Source organism: Centruroides vittatus, unplaced genomic scaffold (assembly GCF_030686945.1).
Source record: "Centruroides vittatus isolate TY-2023 unplaced genomic scaffold, ASM3068694v2 contig_329, whole genome shotgun sequence".
Classification (NCBI taxonomy): Eukaryota; Metazoa; Arthropoda; class Arachnida; order Scorpiones; family Buthidae; genus Centruroides; species Centruroides vittatus.
In genome coordinates, this window is record NW_027122113.1 from 1,848,465 (window position 1) to 1,871,132 (window position 22,668).

At 35.6% G+C, this 22,668-nt stretch overlaps 1 protein-coding gene across 2 annotated transcripts in view; it reads right to left on the minus strand.

Annotated features, from left to right (window-relative positions):
- LOC136973741 (nuclear pore membrane glycoprotein 210-like) overlaps nt 1-22,668 on the minus strand; it is an 88,039-nt gene that overhangs the window by 11,666 nt on the left and 53,705 nt on the right. For both annotated transcript variants that reach the window (XM_067268486.1, XM_067268487.1), the window contains 8 exons: nt 8,487-8,586; nt 7,757-7,949; nt 7,575-7,681; nt 5,839-5,943; nt 3,376-3,477; nt 3,171-3,299; nt 2,974-3,101; nt 2,730-2,877 (listed from right to left, as the gene is read on the minus strand). In XM_067268486.1, coding sequence (XP_067124587.1) covers nt 2,730-2,877; nt 2,974-3,101; nt 3,171-3,299; nt 3,376-3,477; nt 5,839-5,943; nt 7,575-7,681; nt 7,757-7,949; nt 8,487-8,586 — 1,012 coding nt within the window. The remainder of the gene's footprint in view (nt 1-2,729; nt 2,878-2,973; nt 3,102-3,170; nt 3,300-3,375; nt 3,478-5,838; nt 5,944-7,574; nt 7,682-7,756; nt 7,950-8,486; nt 8,587-22,668) is intronic.

Consider the following 22,668-nt stretch of genomic DNA (forward strand, 5'->3'; position numbering starts at 1 on the left):
ATCGGTTATTATGTACTCATTTTCAAATTATTTTATGCTAAATTGTTAAATATTCTATTATTTTTAATATAACATAATACATTAAATAGTTTATAAAGAAATAATTAAATTATTTTTAATTGGCATACATTAGTTTAAGCTTTTGTTGCCTTTTGATTCGACATTATTCTCAAAACCGGAAGTTCCGCCATTATTGAAATTTATGACAAATAAAAATTTCTTATAAAAGGTAATTTTTGAAATTTTTAATTACATCAATGTAAACTTAAACATAATAATGTAAATAAAGTTGATTTAAACATGTAGTTTGCATTTTTATACATATGATAATAATAGACTTCGCAGATAACGACACTCGGTTATAACGTCAAAAAATTGCTGGTTCCATGGATGACGTTATAAACGAGTTGGACTGTATTTACCAATTCAATCATTGTTTACATAAATATAAATAGCACTGATATTTGATTTTAATAAAGCAAGTGTATTGAATTCTGCTAATAAAATCACAATGGAAACTATTGAACCATAAACAATTTTGATTGTGATTTGGTTAATTATATTCATTAACTTAAATAATTTTCAAATTTTCACAAGTTATTGATTGATGTTTTCAATTTAATTTGTACAATTTTCAAAATGGATAATATATATATTATTATAATAGTTTAACTAGTAAAATAGTCTTGTGCTAAAACTTCAAAATTTATTCCAACATCAAACTATATGTATGCATATACAATGTGACAATGCAAGTAAGTTGAAACTAATCAAGTATTTTTTGAAGTTATGCAAGCACAATATAATACTGAGATCAAATTAGCAATATACTGTATAATTACAACAGTTATACTATACAGTGAAACCTCGCTTAACGAGCACCTCGCACAATGAGTATTTTGCATAACAAGCAAAACAAATTGTAAAAATTTGCCTTGCTTAACAAGTGATATTTCGCATAATGAGTGACGAGGAGAGGGGAAGTCCCAAATTGTGCGAATGCAGCATGCTCCATCAGTCTGTGTTTAGCACTTGTTCCGCTAGCATCTTAAATGTCGCTTGTGATCACATATTTTTCCAAACTTGTGTTCACACATATTACTTATAAACATCAACAACCATAGCCCATTATATAATAAACATGCCAAACAATATGCCAAATTCTTGGGTCATTAAATTTAATGACCGATTCCAAATTAAATTTTAGAAATGTCTGAATTAAAAATTAACTATTTATAATTATTAAATTTAATATGAGATGGAAACATAACTGCCTACCTCTAGTCAAATTAATTAATTTCTAATATTTAATTATAGCATTTACATAACCCAAGAATTTGGCATATTGTTTGGAGTGTTTATCAAACATATTAGCCGTGATATTTTTTTGTTTCTGCAAATCGAATTCTCATTCCAGGATGGTTCATTCTGCACTAGAAGACGATGATTCACAGTGTATATTGTACAATTTTTTTTTGAATAAACATTATACATAAAACATTTGAGTATTTTTTCAGCGTGGAACACATTATTGTATTTTACATTAATTTCTATGGGAAAAATTGTTTTGCTTAATGAGTGTTTCACATTATGAGTAAGACTCTGGAATGAATTATGCTTGTTAAGTGAGGTTCCACCGTATTTCTTAAAATTTAAGAAGCATTTTTTAATGTGTCCAAACTTAAAATATGGATGTACCTTAATGTTTTCTTTAAAATATTTAACTTTTAAAAGATCTGTATGAAAATTTTATATTATTTCTTGTTTTTTACTGTGAGAAAAAAATTAAATTTGAAGTAAATGGTTAAATTTTATTAAAATTTTTAGATCTAGAAGGGATTCAAATATCATCCTTATCAATTTAAATACAGTGAAATAAAATAAATACATCTCTATTCCTAAGTAAATAGAATTAATGATGACTGGTTAGGCTGCATTCACATTGCCAATGACAAAAACTGATATTTTTATTCTTTGTAAAATGTTCACACTAGTTGTTATTGCTGCATTTTCATCTGTCATTGTCTTAATGGTATTGCCAATCAATAAGAACTTCCTAAATCTTCCTAATCTTATATGTTGAAGAAAGACTGACTCTAAAACATGTCTAGAAATATATAATAAAAAAGCAGTTGTCAATGTCAAATTAACACTTTACTGTGTGTAACCATTTTTAAAACACGAGTCTGGTCTAAAAATATGGAAATCTATGGAATAATGCTAAGCATAATGTAAATTGCACAAGCTGTAACATGAAAACCAATGAACAGTGTGAATACTTTGGTGATGAATGAAAACAATGAAAGACATGCTGTCGCTATCGTTTAGGAACTGTGGTCATTGTCATTGGCAGTGTGAATACAGTCTTACTTAAACAGATACAGAATTAATATTACAATTAACCGTAAGAATAATACATTTGATAAATAAATAAATAGCAGCTGAGTTTGTTCTATGGAAATATTTGACCATTTAGTTTGGATAACAGAAGGTAAAATTTTTGTTAAAAAGTGATTAATTACATTTACATAATCATTAATATCTTAAATATTCATATTACAGTTACTTTTCAAATATTTTGAATAAAAAAGGACAATTAAAAAGAGTAAGCCTGAACACCACCATTAGTTTTTTTAATGTTAATTTTAAACTTAGCAATAAAAGGTTTTCAAAATGATATCTAAGGGAACGTTTAATTATTTTAAGCAAAATAAAGAAAATGTTATTACTTGTATAGGAAAGGATTCACTAGAAATGGTTTTTGTACTTGATTCTGCATCAGTTGCTGCAGTGAAAATTACAGAAGTGTGACCAAGAGAAAGTCCAGTTATCACATAAAATGCCTGATATTGATTATCATCTTTCATTGCTTCAGATCTAAAAGAATTTTAAAGTTATTCTATAATATTTAAATAGAGGAGAAAAAAAAAAAAAAAAATCAACATTTATGTAGTAATCATAAAATTAACATACTTAACTACTATGATGTTTGATGTCAAGATTGGCTTCAAATTAATAAGCGGAAACAATGATGTTGGTAAACGGTGACCTTCTTCATCTAATATTTCTAATGTTGCTATAAATGATTTTCCTAGTTCAACCTGAATATAAAAATATATTTTTCATAAAAATGTAAACGTAAACATGATTAAATAGAAAATGCATTATACCTTATCAACCATATGTATTCGAATAGCTGAAATGCCTGAAATTTGAATTTGGGCAGCAATGGTCTTTCGAGCTTCCAAACACATATCATGAACTGTGAGAGTAAAACTTCCATCTTCCAATGGAGCGATCTAAATCATCAAATATTAAAATTTACAATTTTATTTAATACATTTTAAATTTTAAGCAAAAAGAAAAAAAAATTACCTCAATTTTTCTTGTAGCCTTAACATATTGGACTTTAGCTTTTTTATTATTACTCATATCTATATAAAACTGACCAGATCCTTGCACTATATTTAAATAATTCTGAAATAAATTTAATACATGTTATTAGATAATGTTCATAAATATTTATTTTGGAATTAGAGAAAACTATATATATAAAATTATTGAAAATTTTATGTTATCACAGAACTAATATTCTTGTAATATTTTCTGCATCTTACTTAATTGTTCTATAAGCAAGTACACGAAATTCAAATTTTCGTGTACTTGCTTATAGTACAATTAAGTAAGATAAAACAATGGAGTCAGAATTTATTTAAGTACATTTATTTATTTTATAATATTTTCTGCATTTTCATAAAATTTTTTATAAGGAACTTTATGGAAAATATTTCAATTATAATAATAATAAAAGCTTTTTTCATTTTTTTTGCAGTGATCAGATATTTTATCTCTCTTAAATAATTATAGTTAGAAGTGTTAATTAACTAATATTTTGTGTTTGAACTTATAATTCTGAATTGTTTACATTTAATATTTTCCAGTCATAATTTTGAACCATGGAACACTAGTTAAAGAAATTAATACTTTATATTTGGTTTCTAACATTTAAAAAAATGTTAATGTATTAATCATCATACAATAAATAGTTTTTGTTTTAACAGCTTTATCAAGTTATCAAATTAGCAGAATAAAATGTCTAGATAAAAAAAACAAATCATTGTTTTTTGTTTTGTTGTCATAACTGATATTGAAAAATTGAATGGGTAAAAGAAAAGTACAGTGTACAAATAACTCTAAAATGTCTAATTAGACTGTAAAATAAGAGCAATTATATCACACTTAATACAAGATATTGCACATTAATGATCTATTTAATGTTATATTTAAAAATTGCAACTGTTTATTTCTGTTAAATTGTTTTAATTATAAATAATAAAAACCAGATAATATCTTTTATAATATAAAAAAATTAACAATATAACTGTTATAACAATTCAGAAAGAATATTTGCTAAGTAAGAATTATGTTTTATAATGTAATTTCTGTCATTATTAAATGTAAAAATGAAATAAAAATACATAATTAGACATTTTAACTGTATGGTGGGAAAGAAAGTCACTTAACACCCCTGTTACAGAATATAGAATGTACTCAAAGAATGTATACATTCAGCACATCATGTAATGTGAATAATTAACCATTCAAGTAGGTCAATAAAATCTTTCAATTCCTTGGGAAATTCTGACCCTAAATGGTGTGTTACATGACCCCCCCTTCCCATTTACAGTTTCAGAGTTGCATTCAAAATGGCAACCATGTGTGCCCTCTTAGTCTAAAGTGTTTCTGACGTGAACGAATTAACTTTGGGTACATTCTATATTCTGTTACAGAGATGTTAAGTGACTTTCTTTCCCACCCTGTAGTTTGTTTATTAAGATTTTAGCAGTATCCTCAAATTAATCAAGAAAAGCAACAATTTATTTTTAAGGCTTTTTAAAAACTATTTCAATAAAAATTTGACATAAATTCTCATTTTGTTTACAAATCTAAATTGTGAAATTAGATAGGAATGGTAAGATTAAGCAAGCAAATTATATTACAGTAGAAGTTCATTAATCTAGTATTTATAGAATGAGAGTGGTGTTGGATTAACATGCTTTTTTGTGTTTTGCAAAATTTGATTCATAATATATGATCCAAATGTTGCATTGATACAAAATGTACAGCAATGTCTCCAAGTTGCTACATGCTTATGATTTGTTTATGCATGCTCTTTAATAAGTCTGAAGATTATACAGTGCATGACTGACTATTTTATACTATTTTATTGAAAAACCTACTAACATTAATGAACATGGTTTGAACAAAATCAGCATTTACAATGATTCACGTGCCTGTAATATATATTTTCAGAAATCTGTATTTCTGCCAAGGGTTTTTAACACACATATCCATACAAATTCTGATTCTAGAGGAATACTAGCATGCTGGATTATTATTTAACTCTGAATTAATAGCTGCTTTTAAGAGGGTGCTTGGTTACCAGCGATTCTAGACAGAATACTGGATTAATAAACTTCTAATGTACAAACGTTTTTTTTTAGATTTGTATTAATTTTTTTAATGGACTACATAACAATTTTTGTAACTGAGAAGAAATTCTAACCACCATAACAATCAGTACAAGCTAAAATAACAACTTTATATACATACATGCAACACTGCTTAGAAAAATTAGTATTTGTGCTAATATGAAATCAGTGTTGATATCACTTTTTTTGTTTTGATTTAGAATTTTAAACTAAATACAACTGAAAAAAAGAAAAAACCATTACTATACAAATATCAGTTTTGTCTTAAATAAACTTAATGTTCTTGTATTCTAAAGAAAAATATTTAAAATCTTAAATTTACATTATTATTTAAAATAAAATTTACCTTGATAGAAGGATGATTAAATATTGATAATTTATCAGGAATAATATCAGCATCATTCACAAGTTCTAAAATAACAGATTGTTGAATTGTAGAAATAACATTCCACTGTAAGAAAATTTTAAACAGCTCTATTAATTCATAATTTACCTATAAAACAAATTAACAAAATTTCTTAATAGAGAATTTTATTAAATAATAGTTAAAATTATAACTAGATAACTAGTCTTAATTCAGAATAATGGTTCTAGTAATAATTTTAAAAATCAAATAAGCTTTATAATAGTATATAACAGTATATAAATTTATAAAGCTTATATAAAATATATAAAAATAATGTTGCAACAAATAGTATATTTGGACAGCAGTGTGGTTGAATAGCTGAATATTCGACTTGATTAACGCGCATATAAAAATTGGTGCGCAAACCGCATTATGGCAAGAATCGAGCACCCTGATCTCTATTGGCCCGCTGTCACTATGCTTCGTCAATCACACTAATTCTTAACAGTTGTAGCAGACAGAGACGAGTGTCATGGCAGTATGTGATAAGTGACGATATCAAATGTGGATAACAATGAAATGACCTACGTGTAAATAACGGGAAAAGAACAGAGAAGGACCGTAAAGTGAAAATAAATACGAAATTGAGTTGATAATATAATTGAACATGTCGTGGCAGCTTACTGGCGTGAAATTCATGGCTGTCAATGCCAAATAATTGTTCTCATAGACTTTGGAAAGCTAAATGCTTGTAATGAAAGTCAGTTAGCATGCACGGGCAAAAGTTTGGGGCTGTTCAAGCTACCAAGCTGTCTTGAATCTGTGAAATCATAACTGTGACTTATACCCTTTTCCATCCTTTTGGGGTTGAATTTCATAACATCTTTTCTTAGCACGCCTAAACTTTACAAAAGGAACACTCAAATTTTTAAGTTTCTAGCACCCGTAGTTTTGGCTCTGCATTAATTATCCTATCAGGACTTGTTCTTTTATATACAAGTATATAGATGACTAAACTACATAATAAGTAGGTAGTTTTCATTTGATTTGCTTTTTTTTTTTTGATCTCTTAAAAAAATAACTTAGTTATATTACTTTTCCTTTGATCTTTTAGATAAATAAGCAAAAACTTGCACTTTCTCGAACTTGAAATGCATGTTCAGCATTAATAAAAGTTACCAAAATGATTAATTTACTGTGTTTTTGTTATTTCTTATTCCTGTTTTTAGGCATTCGGTATTCAGTCGAATAACGAATAGTAACCGAATATTCATTGCATAACTAATAAAAATTTTATATATATTATTACTGTACATTGTTTCATACTAATAATAAATTTTATATGCACTAACAGAATACTAGTGCTATCTGAGACTTTTTCCAAGTAATTGCAATTCTAAATGATAATACTAATTTACTAGTTGATCAGTTAGTTAACTCAACTAAATTATACTAAGAAAATTTTTTCAGAAATGGTACACATGCATAAGAATCAATGTAAAAAGCATTAATACAAATAGTAGAATGCTTACCCTATATTTGTTACTTACTTATTTTTAACACAAGATAAATAAAAATCATCACATAACTTACTAATGGCTGATGTGATATGTTAAGTCAAAAAACTTTTTTAAAACATTTCTTTAATTATAAAAAAACGTTCAAAATAAGTAAATTTTATTTGAAAAATTAATTACAAATTCAATATATTAAGAACAGCAACAATTTAGAAATACCTGTACATTAATGTTCTCTCTATACAGAATGTCATGCTTGTAACCAACAACCTCAACTTTTACAATCAACAAACCTTCTTTTTCAAAGGGATGAAGTTTCTGAATACCTGTATTATAATAAAAATTCAAAAATTAGGGAAAGAAAATAAATTTTCTTTTTAACTGTATAAATCAATACTTACTTCTAATGGCTTTTCTAAAACCACCAACACTTGTAACTTCTGTTATTACATTCATTTTATTTTCTAATTTACCTAAATTTTCATCTGATAACTCCCAATGAACATTTAATGATGATATGTTAGAGAATTTTCTTCCCAAACTGTCTTTTACCCACAACTCAATTTCTAAATCTTGATAACAATGTACAGGTAGCTATAAAATACACATGTATCATGTTAAATATAGTGCTGAAATCCTAAAAACTTAATTGTTTTAATTAGAAAACATAAGGAATGGAGCTTATATATATTACATACATAAACAGTCAATTCAAAAAAGTTAATCAATTTAATAGATAATCTATTTGAAAGTCAAAATGTAAAGTACACAAAGATGAGTGCATTACATTATTAACACCGTTGTAAACCAGAAAAATTGAGCACAAGCATTATATTAAACAAATTTTGCATTATTAATACTGTGTATTTTCTTGCAAATAATAATTTAAGTATTTAGGATAAGATTTTAATTTCTTCATTAAGCTTTTTAAATCTTGATGCTTCAGTATACCTCAGATATCCCAGACAAATCTGGCTGCTATTGTTGACTTCAAATAATTTTGATATGATTAAAATTTGAAAATTTTATCTCAATTACAATAGATATTTTCAAAAATAATTTGTTGTAAATATCTTAACAATTATGATTATAAAGAAAATCCATAGTTGTATTATAAACAACATTACTTACTTTTTCATCTGTTTCTAATAATTGACAAGGGTACTTTTTCCCTTTTGGTTCTTTTCTTTTTGGAATCAGTTGAATGCTTTTTGGAACAGCACATATTATTCTGCAATTTATTTATAAAAAAATGTAAATTTGGAAAATAATTTAAAGATCATATCTAAATCTAAATTTGAAGATCATATATTAAATTTCAGTATGAAACATTTTATTCCAATGTATATGATTAGAGAAATGTACTTTTGCATTTTCCTACATTCAGGGTTCTTACTCAAATTTTTATTTTAAATTCCCAGACTTCCCCTGATCAACTTGTACAAATTCCCTGACCTCACGTCCTTTACAGTACAGAATATTGACAAAATAAAACAGCATTTGACTTACTAAGCACAAATGCTATTGCTTCTCCAACTTGTTAATTAGTTATTTTTTCTAATTAACAGTTATACATTTTTTATAAATGTTGAATTATTAAAACTAAAACATTTTAATAAATTATAGTACAGTAATCCCTCGCTACTTCGCGTTTCATTTATCGTGACCTCGGTATATCGCAGATTGTTCAAAAATATTCATCAAAAACTCAAAATTGAGGAATTATGGCACGAAAGTTGCTCGCATGCTAGCAGAAGGCAGGGAGTGCCCACACAATTCAAAATCCATGTCTCTGATTGGCTGGCTAGCATCCCGCCATTTGATATCCCTCCCGACTCGAGAATCTCGCAAGCTGATTGGCCTAGATGTTTCTTCCACCTTTGCTCTCATACCCAGTGAAGACAACCGCGCTCATTCAAATCAATGTTTAAGTGATGCTTAGTCTTGAGGTGTGCTAATTTTTGTTGTTCTCTTGTTTTTTTGTTCAAAATAGTGCTTGTGACACCCTTGAAAATGGTTCCTAAACGTCCTCCACCCTCTAAATCCTCTAGTGAACCCAAGAAAAAGAAAAATGATGACACTGAACGAGAAAGTTAATTTATTGGACATGCTTAAGGCAGGCCATAGCTATGCATCTGTTGCATGCCATTACGGATTGAACGAATCGACGGTTTGCTACATAAAAAAGGATGAAGTGAATATCCGTAAAACTGCCTCGATATTGTTTTCCAAGGACACTAAGCAAGTTTTGACTTCTCGTAATAAGCGAATTGTGAAAATGGAGAATGCCTTATCAGTGTGGATATCGGACTGTCGGAAAAAGAAGGTTAGTCTCAATACCAATATGATTCGGACTAAAGCCAAAGCCCTGTATGATAGACTCGTTCCTGAAGGAGAGTTGAATGAAGACGACAAAGGTAATGACGACAACGAAAATGAACCTCAGCCTAGCACCAGTGACTCGAGTGATCCTACCCCATGAGAAAAATGTGATTTTGTTGCCAGCAAGGGCTGGTTCGAGAAATTCAAGGAGATTTGGCCTTCGCAGCGTTCCTTTGTATGGGGAGGCCTCCTCGGCAGGCCAAGAGACAGCTCTTCGTTACGTCGAGGAAGAGTTTCCGAAGATAATTGATGAGGGTGGTTATCTCCTGGAGCAGGTCTTTAACATGGATGAGACTGGCCTCTTCTGGAAGAGTATGCCGTCCCGGATGTTCCTTTACAAGGATGAATTGAAGAAGCCAGGGTTCAAGGCCCACAAAGATCGAGTGACTCTCCTCATGTGTGGGAATGCTGCGGGCTTCATACTCAAGCCCGGCTTAATTTACAAGTCCTTGAATCCTCGGGCTTTGAAAAACAAAAACAAAGCCTTGCTGCCTGTCTACTGGATACACAACAAAAAGGCATGGATAACAAAAGCCCTCACACTCTACTGGTTCGTAAACTGCTTTATCCCGCAGGTGAAGCTGTACCTCGCTGAAAAGGGGCTTCCCTTTAAGGTAGTCCTCTTCATACTGTGCAGTAAGACATGCAACCAGTCCATTATGACGGGGTCCAAGTGGAGTTCCTGCCCCCAACACCACTTCTCTTATACAACCCATGGATCAGGGGGTCATTCGGACCTTCAAGGTCCTCTACACAAGGTCCACAATGGAGGGCCTCATCTCCTCCATCGACGAAGACAATGTGGTCTTCAGCCTGAAGAACTATTGGCGAGGATACAACATTGCAACGTGCCTGGTCAACATTCAGAATGCTCTTAATGAGATGAAAGAGCAGACACTGATTGCAAGTTGGAGGAAATTGTGGCCAAAAAACGTCACCCATGATTATGAGGGATTTACGCCTGACGAAGTTCACCACTCTGCCGTAGAGACGGAGTACCGCTAGGGGAGCGATTCGCTATATACGTTTGTGACTTAGCTCCAGTTCTCGACTGCAATATCTTTGCGAATCCTTCGAGTACCGTGGAAAACCATACATCGCTGGACAGCGCATTACAAGACGAACACGTAGGTGTCATTTTTATTAAAATCGGCCAAGGATTTGTCGGGTTACGTGCGTCCGAAAGTTTAGCTTTTGTTCGGGCCCCATCCGGCCCCCCGCTTATTTTCCATAATTATTAACGACGATTTTGGACGGCCACTAGGCTGGTTAATATGTGTATTAAATTTAGTTATCAAATCTATAAAACTCACAGAGTTATAAACGTCCGAAACTGAATTGTCAAACAAAGAACGCTCTTCGCCACGTGGCCGCCATTCGGCGTTGTTGTAGCCATTCGGCGTTTGTTCCGTGTCGGCCTACGGCCGCACGGCGTAATCTTAGCCGTTCAGCGTGCTGTGAACCTGTCTGTCTCCAACGGTTTTTAAAGTTGTCGTCCCTCGCCGTGTTATCGTCTGGTACGTCACCATCACCATCGCAACGTGAAAAGTGTTTATTTTCACTCGTAACCTCAGTGTCTCACATTAGCTGACCGGCGTGTTTCAGCTGAACGGCTGTCTTAATCACACAGCTAGAGTGTCATCTACCAAATCAACTTTTCTTGATCTTCTCTCACCATGTGCTGTGAGCTTTGCTATGTCTACGCAGGAAAGTGTTGACCTTAATAACAGCTTCATGGAGGAAGAGCTAATTGCTACGATAAACTCTAAACTTGGTGATATACTAAGCTCCCTCCCTATGGAAAGCAACATCACTGTCAGGGTAGCTGACAGAACCAGAGTCAGGGAAGCGGCAGTGCGAATGCACGCAGCCGCAAATCAAATATTCGGCATGATCCTTGCCCTTCGGGAACAACTTAAACAACGAAAACACATGGATAAAATACAACCAGCAGAAACCTATTCTCAGGCCCTCAAAAAGCCGGCCCGCCCAGTGAGTTCCTCTACAAAATTGATCGCAGCAAACGCTGCAAAACTCGACGGTAAACCCAACCCAACAAAATCGACTCACAACGTCATAGTATCGGCTATTACCAAACCTGACGACCCCATCCAAACACTGGAAGAGACAATGAGTTTGGTGCAGACACACATTAGCCCCTGGCAACTGGGGATAAAGGTCAATAGTGTAAGGCCCCTTCCCAGTGGCGATGTCAGCATACATGTACAAACGGAAGATGATTTACAAACCCTGCAAAATGCTTTAAAATCAAACACTGAATTATCACGCAAACTTAAAATCTCTCAAAAAACAAGAAGGCCCCTAAGATCATCATTTTTAATGTCCCAAATGAAACTGAGGAAAGTGAATTCCTCGATAATATATACCTACAGAATCCAGGGATACAAGATTGCCTTTCTATTGACGATTACCATCAAGAAGTACAGATAAACCACAGCTTTCATCCAAAAAAATCCACAGCCTATAGACATGTAATCTTAAACGTTACCCCAACAATCAGAAACAAAATAATGGAACAGGGGAAAATTTTTGTAGGATGGAGCTCTCTTCGTGCTGACGACTACATACCTGTAGTTCGCTGTTTTAACTGTTCTGGCTACGACCATACTTCCTTCCGTTGTCAAGAGAAGCAGCGATGTAGCCATTGCTCAAAAAAGCATAAATTCAAGGAGTGCCCAAACTTGAAAAAAGATCCCCGCTGTACAAACTGTCTTCAGTACAACAAAGCGGCTCCAGAGCAGAAAAAACTTAAAATAGACCACAACGCCTTCGACAAAGATTGTCCGCTACTCAAAAGATATAAAGAATCCCAAATCATCAATATCCGCTATGAATAATCATCTAGTGTCAACTGTTTCCTCACTCGTCTGTGCTCTCCGTTACGTTCAACTCCAACAACCCTTCAATAAGACTGAAAAACCAAATTAAAATATTGCAAATTAACCTCCAAAGGTGTAAAGCGGCCTCTTCAGCCACGACGCATGCCATGGAGGACAAAGATATCGACATCCTTGCTTTCCAGGAACCCTACCTCCACGACGGCTCTGTTGCCCTCTTGGGAAGGGGTAACATCCTGGTTAGCAACGGACACAGCAACCAAACCTTCACGGGTTTCTTGATAAGGAACAAACATCTAACCTGCCAGCTCCTCACCAACTTGAGTACTGAGCACGCTACTACCATCAGCGTCCAAACAAATTCTGACACCCTCTACATCACAAATATCTACTGCCCGCCCTCAGAAGGCATTGAGAAACCTCTCGACGAACTGGCAAATATCTTGACAAGACTCCCTGCTGGACCATTCTTAGTATGCGGTGACTTTAATGCCAAATCTTCGATCTGGCACAGCCCGGTGGAAGAGCCCAGAGGTCGAGCTGTGGTAGATTTCATAGTGGCAAACAACCTTTCTTCCCTGAATAGCAGCCCTCTTCCGACTTTTTCCAATTCAAACGGGGAAAGCTGGATAGACCTATGTCTGGGTAACGCTAAAGCAGCGAATTTAACAGAATACTGCCTCACTCTTGCTGATCCCACAGCAAGCGATCACTCTTACATCTATATTGCTCTTGGTGGCACAAGCATCCAACACAACGTCCAAATTATCAATACGACTAACTGGGACGCCTTTGAAGAACTCCTTAAAAGATTCTGGGATCCGACTGGCCTCAACAACATCACCACTACCAATGACATTGACCACGCTGTTCAAAACCTGCAACAGGTAATACAACATGCTTATTATGACTCGACCACAATTAAAACCAGGAAAAATTCTATTCCCTGGTGGAACCACAGCCTGACAGCCAAACGTAAAGAAACCCGCAAAGCGTGGCGCCACTACTACAGGGAGAACGACCCAGCAAGAAAGTCCGAAAAAAAGGAACTCTACAACAGGACCCTTAAGGATTATAAGAAGTTAATAAACAAGTCAAGAAGTGACTCTTGGAGAACCTTCTGCACCAACTCTAACAGTTCCGGCCCGTGGTCCATCCCACACTACACCGCCATCCACAAGAGGAAAGCCTTAGTATCCCCACCTACTCTCTCTACAACCACCGGCCACATGACTAACCTACAGGATACCTACCGTGCCATCTTCACGGATCTATTCCCGACAGATGACCCGACGCTCGACAACCCCACCCACAGCAGCACAAGAGCCAGAAGCCACTCCTTCCCACACGAAATAGATGATCGGCCCTTCTCTTCCCACGAAATCAAAAAGGAATTCGATAATATCAAGGAAAAGAAAGCACCAGGGCCTGACATGATAGACTGGCGTATGGCAAAACATGCCTACGCTGCTATCCCAACAACCTTTTCGGTCCTCTTCAATAAGTGCCTCGATCATAAGTACTTTCCACGATCCTGGAAGATTGCTCATGTCAAGCTTATCCCGAAAAGCAAAGACACTCAGCCCACCACTCCTAGCGACTACCGGCCGATATCCCTACTCTCTGTGCTTGGGAAAGTCTTGGACGGACTTATGGGCGGCAGGATTCTTTACCATCTGAATCGTCATAATGTTCTCCACCCAGCCCAATTTGGCTTTATAAAAAACAAAAGTGCCCATCAAGCCATTAATAAAATCTTAGAATACATTTCCACTGCTAAACAGGCTGGCAAGCACACTTTACTAGTCGCTATTGACTTTAAGGGCGCGTTTGACCACGCCTGGTGGCCAGCAATCCTCACCAGGCTGGCCGATTCAAAATGCCCGTCTAACATCCTAGGCCTTCTCAGTAGCTACCTCTCTGACAGAACTGTAATGGCTGCGGACTCAGGGAGCGTACATTATATAACCACCATCTCTAGAGGGTGTCCCCAGGGCTCTAAGACGGGCCCCCTTCTGTGGAACATCCTCTACAACAACCTTCTTTCCATCACTGATAACATGGCAGCTGAGGGAGATCCCTATGTCCAAGGCTTCGCCGACGACACTGTGGTCCTCCTCTCGCATCAGAACCAGGAGATACTACAACGTCTGACCAACACAGCTCTACAGCATGTTTCTGCCTGGTGTGAGGACAACAAGCTCCTCATAAACTACAACAAAAGCAGCTGTATCTCCTTTCCAAAACAGCATATCCTCCAAAAGAAGCCGTCAATCCGAATTAACGGACACCGTATCAGCTGTGTGGACTCCATGAAATATTTGGGCATCCTCTTGGACCCCAAACTAACATGGAAACCCCATGTCCACTATGTTTATAAAAAAGCGATAAAAATTTGTCACTCCCTTAGAAGCATCGCACGAAACCTCTGGGGCCTCGACCACAAGACATCTCACTTAATTTACAGTAGCGTCATCGAACCCATCCTCACCTATGGTTGTGAGGCATGGGGTTATTCCGTCCACAAATTACATATAAAACGCAAACTCCTCTCAGCCCAGAGGCAAGCGGCTATAGCTGCCACAAAAGCCTATAGAACCGCACCTACTAACGCTCTCTTGGTGATTGCTGGACAAATCCCAATCCACCTCAAGATCATTCAGAGATATTTGAAAAATCTTTTAATCAAACTACACACAAAAGAAGTATCGACAAACCAGGTTATTAAAATTATTGAGACTTTAAACATCCCGGAAGACGTCAACCAGCTCATACAGGAAATCGACAGCTACGGTATCGACCTCACAAATACGCAAGACCAAACCCACCCTGGTAAATTCTCACCAGCGAACATCAACGTTCTTCAAGGCAGCATCCCGAAGGGCAAGAATTTCTACACGGATGGCTCAAAAACTATCAACTCAGTTGGAGCTGCGGTTTACTTAGCAGACCCTACCAACTCCATCCACTGGCAGGCCGCTTACAGGCTCAGGGACCACTGCTCTAACAATCAGGCAGAGTCCCTGGCCATCCTCCGCGCCCTGCAATTTGTAAAGACCAACCTCACCGACTTTCGAAATAGCCACATCAATATCATTAGCGACAGTAGGGTCGCTCTATATCAGATCAGGAGCGGAAACCGTAAGCTCCCTATTGTTAAAGATAGTCTTCTCATTCTGAATCAGCTGAATGAAAGCCGTGCTAATGTCCAATTCCATTGGGTCAAGGGCCACTCTGACGTCCCTGGCAACGACCGGGCAGACGCCCTGGCCAAAAAGGCTGACGCCATAGCCAAGAACTTCGCATATCACGCTATTCCTCTTACAACAATCGTTAACAACTTACGCTCCGCAACGCTTAAGATGTGGCAGCATGAGTGGGACAGCGAAACAACTGGACGACACACCCATGCCTTCATCCCTCAACATCGAACAACGTCTACGTAACCATTTCTTCACCAACCATGACCTAACCCAAATGCTCACAGCGCACGGTAAGTTCAACACATACCTGCACAGATTCCACAACAGAAGTGATGCCCTGTGTACCTGTGGCATCCCTGAGGAAGAAGACCCGACGCATATTACCTTCACGTGCCCCTTCTACAGCACCCAGAGGACTGCACTTCGGAGAACAGCAGAGACAGAAGGACTTTTCTGGCCATGCCATCTGAAAGACTTAATCAACAACAAAAAACTCTTCACTGCATACAAAAACTTTGTATCGCAGATTGGACTCAGCGATTACTCTAGGATAACAACCAACAACGGTTAACAAGCTGAACTGTACCACAGTGCTGAACTTCTGTTTTGTATATAATTCCACTTACTACTGTAACTTACCATGTATCATATTTTGTACAAATTTTGTTTTCTTTTAATAATTATCTAGCCCGGCAGGCACTCATGAAATCCTCTTCTTCTATAACATCTCCCACCCTCCTTCTCCAACCTTTACCTCTACCTCTATCTCTATTTCTACCCCTTCCGCCCTTCCACTACAGGCAATACCTTTGGTGCGCCTTAGCTTTCTAATACTAATACTAATACTCTGCCGTAGATAAGGCTGTGAGGCTGGCTCGGTTGGTAGCCAATGAAGGGTTCTCTGACATGATGATGGAAGAAGAGAACACACTGATCGAGTGCCACTTGAACCCCTTAACCGACGAGGAACTCGTCGAAATGACAAGATCGGCGAGTGAGGAAGAAGAAGAGGTATTTGACAACGGTGACGACAATGAAGCTGAAGAACGTGGCCTTACCTTGAAAAACCTGCAAGAGCTCTGCAACATAGCACGGACTCTGCAACAAAGGGCCCAAGGAATCGACGACAACATGGTCAGAGCCGTAGAATTCAGTAACCGTATTGACGGTGTAATGGCGTTGTACAAGGGCATCTTTGTTCAGAAGAAAAAACAACGGTCACAACTCCCCATCACGACGTTCCTTGTGTGCAGAAAACGTTCTGCAGAAACTCCTGCTGCCTCTACACCGCCTCCTGCAGCTACATACCCCAGCTCTATCCGAAGCTGCCCGCGACAATCCAGCTCCATCCAAAGCTGCCAGCGATGATCGCGTTCAAAATGAGAGGGTGACACTACTTTGTGGGTTTTCACTTATCGCAGCTGGTTCTGGTCCCTATTAACCGCGATAACTGTGGGATGACTGTATTTCATTCTGTCATTAATCCACAACTATAAATCTACATGGCTTTGAAAAAAAGCCATTATTTATTATTCAATAACAAATCCTATATAATCCATGTACAAAAGTATATATTTATTAAATTTATCCCTTTATTAATATTTTATAAAGTTCAGAAAATTTATTAACTGGAAGAAAAAAAAAACAAAACAAAAATGTTTTATTTATATCATTTTTTGTATATGTACATTTTTGGGGTCCTGAAAATATTCTGCATCCATTTTCATAAGTTGTATTGCACCACATTACTTCTTGCTGTCTGCAGATGGCTACATTTAGTCAAGCATATTATCAGCAAAAAAACAAGGCAGCCAACGAAGGCAAATTCCCAGTTTTTTGACAAATTCCCTGACTTTCTGAACATTAATGAAAATCCCTGACTTTGCTTCATTTTATAAAAACATTTTCTTCTTCTATTTTTCCATATATTTTCAATAAAAAAATATTAATGTCTAAATATAATCAAATTAACAAAATAACACCTTCTACTTATAGCTGAGATAATTTTTATTGAGAAAAACAAACGTTTTCGGCTTACTCAATAAGCCATCCTCAGGTTATAACTTTCGAAAAAAAAAGGAACATTATCGTTCCATTAAAAGAATACAATTGTTTGAAAAAATTCAAAACATTAGCAACGGACAAAAAGGAACAACATGGTAATATAAATAAGTAAATATACAAAAATACATAAAAACAAAAGGAAGAACATGGTAATATAAATAAATAAATATACATAAATAAATAAAAACAAAAAAGAAAGAACATGGTAATAAAAATAAATATACAATAAAATCGTTATAGTGGGAATAAGAAGTAAAAGATGAAAAATAAAAAATAAAAATGATTCCACTGGTGATACTTTTAAAAAGAATGGCAGATTATCGAGGAATGATGCCAAAACAAGCTAAGACAAGCCTACGAGTTTGTGATACATTTCTTAACCACGAATTTCCAAGCTGTTGGTAGGCTGTCAGCATCCCTCGCATTTATGCATGCCTCTTCCAACTAGGGATTGCAATTGCTGGATCCTCATCCAGCAATCCAGCTGGATCCAGCGCATTCTCCTCGGCCTTGCTGGATCCAGCGCTGCGGATCCGCAAATACTCAATTAACTTTCTAAATAATTGCGCAAAAGTCTACGTCATCGCGTTGCCGCTTTGCTAACTACTAGACTGCTACTAATTACTTACTCACTACTTTACTAACACTAATAATTAAATTACTTATAAATAAACTATACCTTAATCAATCCAACAAAATTTAATAAAATAATAATGTATTCAATCGCTTTAACGATCTTCCTCAGTTACAAAAAAATACAACATTAACTATAAAACATAAAATGTGTTTGGAATAAATGTAAAAAGAATAGTGCTTAATTACATTCCATTTTTAAACAAGATACATAGATGTACTGCCAGGTCTAATAATTTTCGTATTGTATACCGACGTAGTCCCACTGTTTTCAAACTTTTAAGAAACGATAAAAAGAAAGAGGATCGGAATTCAACAACGGGTATATATTCGGTGCCTTTACACAACCAACGTTTCAATTCCAAGCTTGTTTATGTGGGTGCAACGATGCGCAGTTTAAAACAAAGGCTCAAGAGCACAAATATACAATCAGTAAGAACCTTGACAACACTGCGCTGGCACCATACGCAAGACAGAAGGATGTTAACGTCCAATGGGATCAAGCGGCAATTATAAAAACGATGACGAATAGGCAAACGGTCAAACATCTTGAGAGATTGGAAATCTGCAAGGCGCACATGACAACTGGTCGTATAAACCATAGAGATGCGGACTCATTGTCTACCATGTGGAGATCCTTTTACATTAATTAATGTTATTAACGGACAATGCTGGTTTCGTTGGATCTTATATACAGGGTGTTTTTTTTTAAACTGACGGTACTCAGAGACATCTGTAGAGCAATCTAACAGCCGGACTGTCGCCAAATTTGGAAGAGTGACTAAGGACGACATGGGAAAGAGATTCCGCGAAGAAAAAAGTAGTACCCAAATTTTCCGGTAGGGGTGGATTTGGCGCTGTTGTAGCAAAACAGCTAAGAATCTGCATAAAATCCAGCTGCAATTAACAAACACACGAATGAATAATCAGACAGAGGTTTCAGTGTAATAACGAAAGTTTAATTAATCAGCAAATAACCTTCTCCCTTCTTCAATGTGATCACCGTCCTGCTGGACAACTCATTGCATCCTGAACACCGTGTTCTCTATGGCCGAACGTAACATGTCCGCAGGAATGTTCATCACAGTTCGAGAAATGTTGTCCTTCAAAGTCATCAAGTTTGGGACACTACCAAGATAGAGCTTGGACGTTAAGTAACCCCACAGGAAAAAGTAACATGGGGTTAGATCCGGGACCTTTCTTCAGTGAAGTGCTGGTAGCTTTTTCGCTACAACAGCGCCAAATCCTCCTCTACCGGCGAATTTAGGTACTACTTTTTTCTTCGCGGAATCTCTTTTCCATGTCATCCTTGGTCACTCTCCCAAATTTGGCGACAGTCTGGCTGCTAGATTGCTCTACAGATGTTTCTGAGTACCGTCAGTTTAAAAAAACACCCTGTGTATATTTTTTCCGCTATTTATTTTGTTTATTTATCTATATTTTGTCCGTTTGGGCGTTTTCCGTTAATTTTCATATTTATTCCGAACACATTTTATGTTCTATATTTAATGTTCTATTTTTTTTGTAACCGAGGAAGATCGTTAAAAACGATTGAAAACGTTATTATTTTATTAAATTTTGCTGGATTGATAAAGGTGTAGTTTATTTAACTTATTCTACTTCCAGTACATAGTTTTATATACTTATAAATAACTACAGACTAATATGTAGAGCCTATATATGAAAACTGGTAAGACTGATAGCCACTTAGCCACTGATTATCCGTCCTTACATTATTATAATATATTACTGTATTTTACGGACTATAAGACGCATTTTTTTCTTCGAAAAATTGCCTCCAAAATTCAGGTGCGTCTTATAATCCGTAGCGTCTTATAGTCCGTAAAATACAGTAATATAAATTAATCAGTAGAATTACCTTTGCTATCATTTAACTTAAAGATTACATTATAATTATAATCTAACTAAACATTTAAAGTTAATTATCTCTATCTCAATGTTAAACCGAACCAAAGTTAAGTTTACTACCTAAATGTGTAAAAAGTTTTACTGATTTATAGTGACCAGTCTAAATAATAAAAGCTTTTTAAGTATTTTTAAAAAATGTTTTATTTCATTAAAAAAAAACATAAATTGCAGGATAGATAGATAGACAGATAACACTTTATTGCACCAAAAATACATCCATGCTGGATCCGCGCTGGATTCAAAACACTGCTGGATTGCAATCCCTACTTCCAACTTGCTTTTATAGATTTCAATTTTTTCTGCGGTGCTCGCTAACGTTGGAGAGCTCAAGGGTTTTACAATATCCGCTTCCACCCATTTAATTACCGAGCCTTGGGTCTGCGCGTATTGCGAAAGTACTGTTGCGTTGGATCCTTTCCTGACGTCATACTTGTGCTCTTTAAGTCTTTTCCCTAAACTTCTTGTTGTGACTCCTATGTAATCTTTTTCGATACCTAGTTCAGCGTTCTCGTACGGGATTTTGTATACTCCTGCTCTATCTTCCTTCCTAAAGCGATCTTTATCATTCCTTAAGATTGTATATAGGTTCGGAGCTCTTTTTAGAACCATTCTGGTCTCCTTGCGGTTTGCAATTTCTTTCATAATGCCTTTTGAATTCTTGTTGTAAGTAAACTTTGTGATTTTACTGGAAAATTATTTTGAACTTCTTGTTGTGCCCATCTTATACTTTTTAACTAATCCTGCTATTGTGCCTTTCTTATATCCTAGGGATTCGGCCACTTGCGTGATTCTGTCTATTTCCTTATTTCTATTAATAACGTTGTCACAATAGGTATAGGCCCTTCTGATAAGAGCACGGAATGCTGCCAGCTTGTAATGGTACGGGTCATTAGAATACGATGGAATATAAAGTGGGCTGTGTGTTGGTTTTACGTACACCTTGGTGGAAAAATGCCCTTCTTTGAACACAATATTAATGTCTTTGAAAAGATGGAATACAAAATCATCGAGAGCATTGATAGGAGAGTCAAAAGGCTAGCGGGAACTAAACTTAACACCATTTTACCCTTTCTCAAGAAATGCAATAACGCAAGACCAGGGGTGCCAAGATTGTTTGCTTTCGCCAAGACTCACAAAGAAGGGAAGGAAATAAGGCCAATAGTAGAAAAACGCAAGTGACCGACTTTCATCTTAGAAAAGCGATTACACAGATATATATCCTCTCAGCTTGACAACAGCGCACTAGTAGCGCAAGATCCTGCGAATGTGGTTGAGGAAATACAAAACTTATCATTAATGGAAGAGGAAGTTGCAACGGTTTTTGATTATGAAAACATGTATCCTTCCATAAAAATCGAGTCTTGTAAGGAAGCCCTTTTAGAGTTCTTGTTCGACGTAAACCCGGAATTAGCACGTTACAACGAAGAGATTTCAGAAATGGTCAATCTAATATGTTATGAATCCTGCTTTAGTTTCAACGGCCAAGCGTACAGGCAAAAACGGGGAGTACCAATGGGAAGTCCGGTCTCAGGAATATTGTGAGAGTTGGTCATTAGAAAAATGGAGAAAAAAAGTCCTGTATGATTTTAAAAAGGATGTATTATATTTCAAGAGATACGTGGACGATGTTCTTATTGTATGGAGGAATAATAGTATGATAAGAAAATTCGTAGAAAGAGTAAACAACAACAATGATGGCCTAAAATTGAAAATGGAACAAAAGAGTTCCCTCGCTATCCATTTTCTAGACATTAATATTGTGTTCAAAGAAGGGCATTTTTCCACCAACGTGTACGTAAAACCAACACACAGCCCACTTTATATTCCATCGTATTCTAATGACCCGTACCATTACAAGCTGGCAGCATTCCGAGCTCTTATCAGAAGGGCCTATACCTATTGTGACAACGTTATTAATAGAAATAAGGAAATAGACAGAATCACGCAAGTGGCCGAATCCCTAGGATATAAGAAAGGCACAATAGCAGGATTAGTTAAAAAGTATAAGATGGGCACAACAAGAAGTTCAAAATACGTTCCCAGTAAAATCACAAAGTTTACTTACAACAAGAATTCAAAAGGCATTATGAAAGAAATTGCAAACCGCAAGGAGACCAGAATGGTTCTAAAAAGAGCTCCGAACCTATATACAATCTTAAGGAATGATAAAGATCGCTTTAGGAAGGAAGATAGAGCAGGAGTATACAAAATCCCGTACGAGAACGCTGAACTAGGTATCGAAAA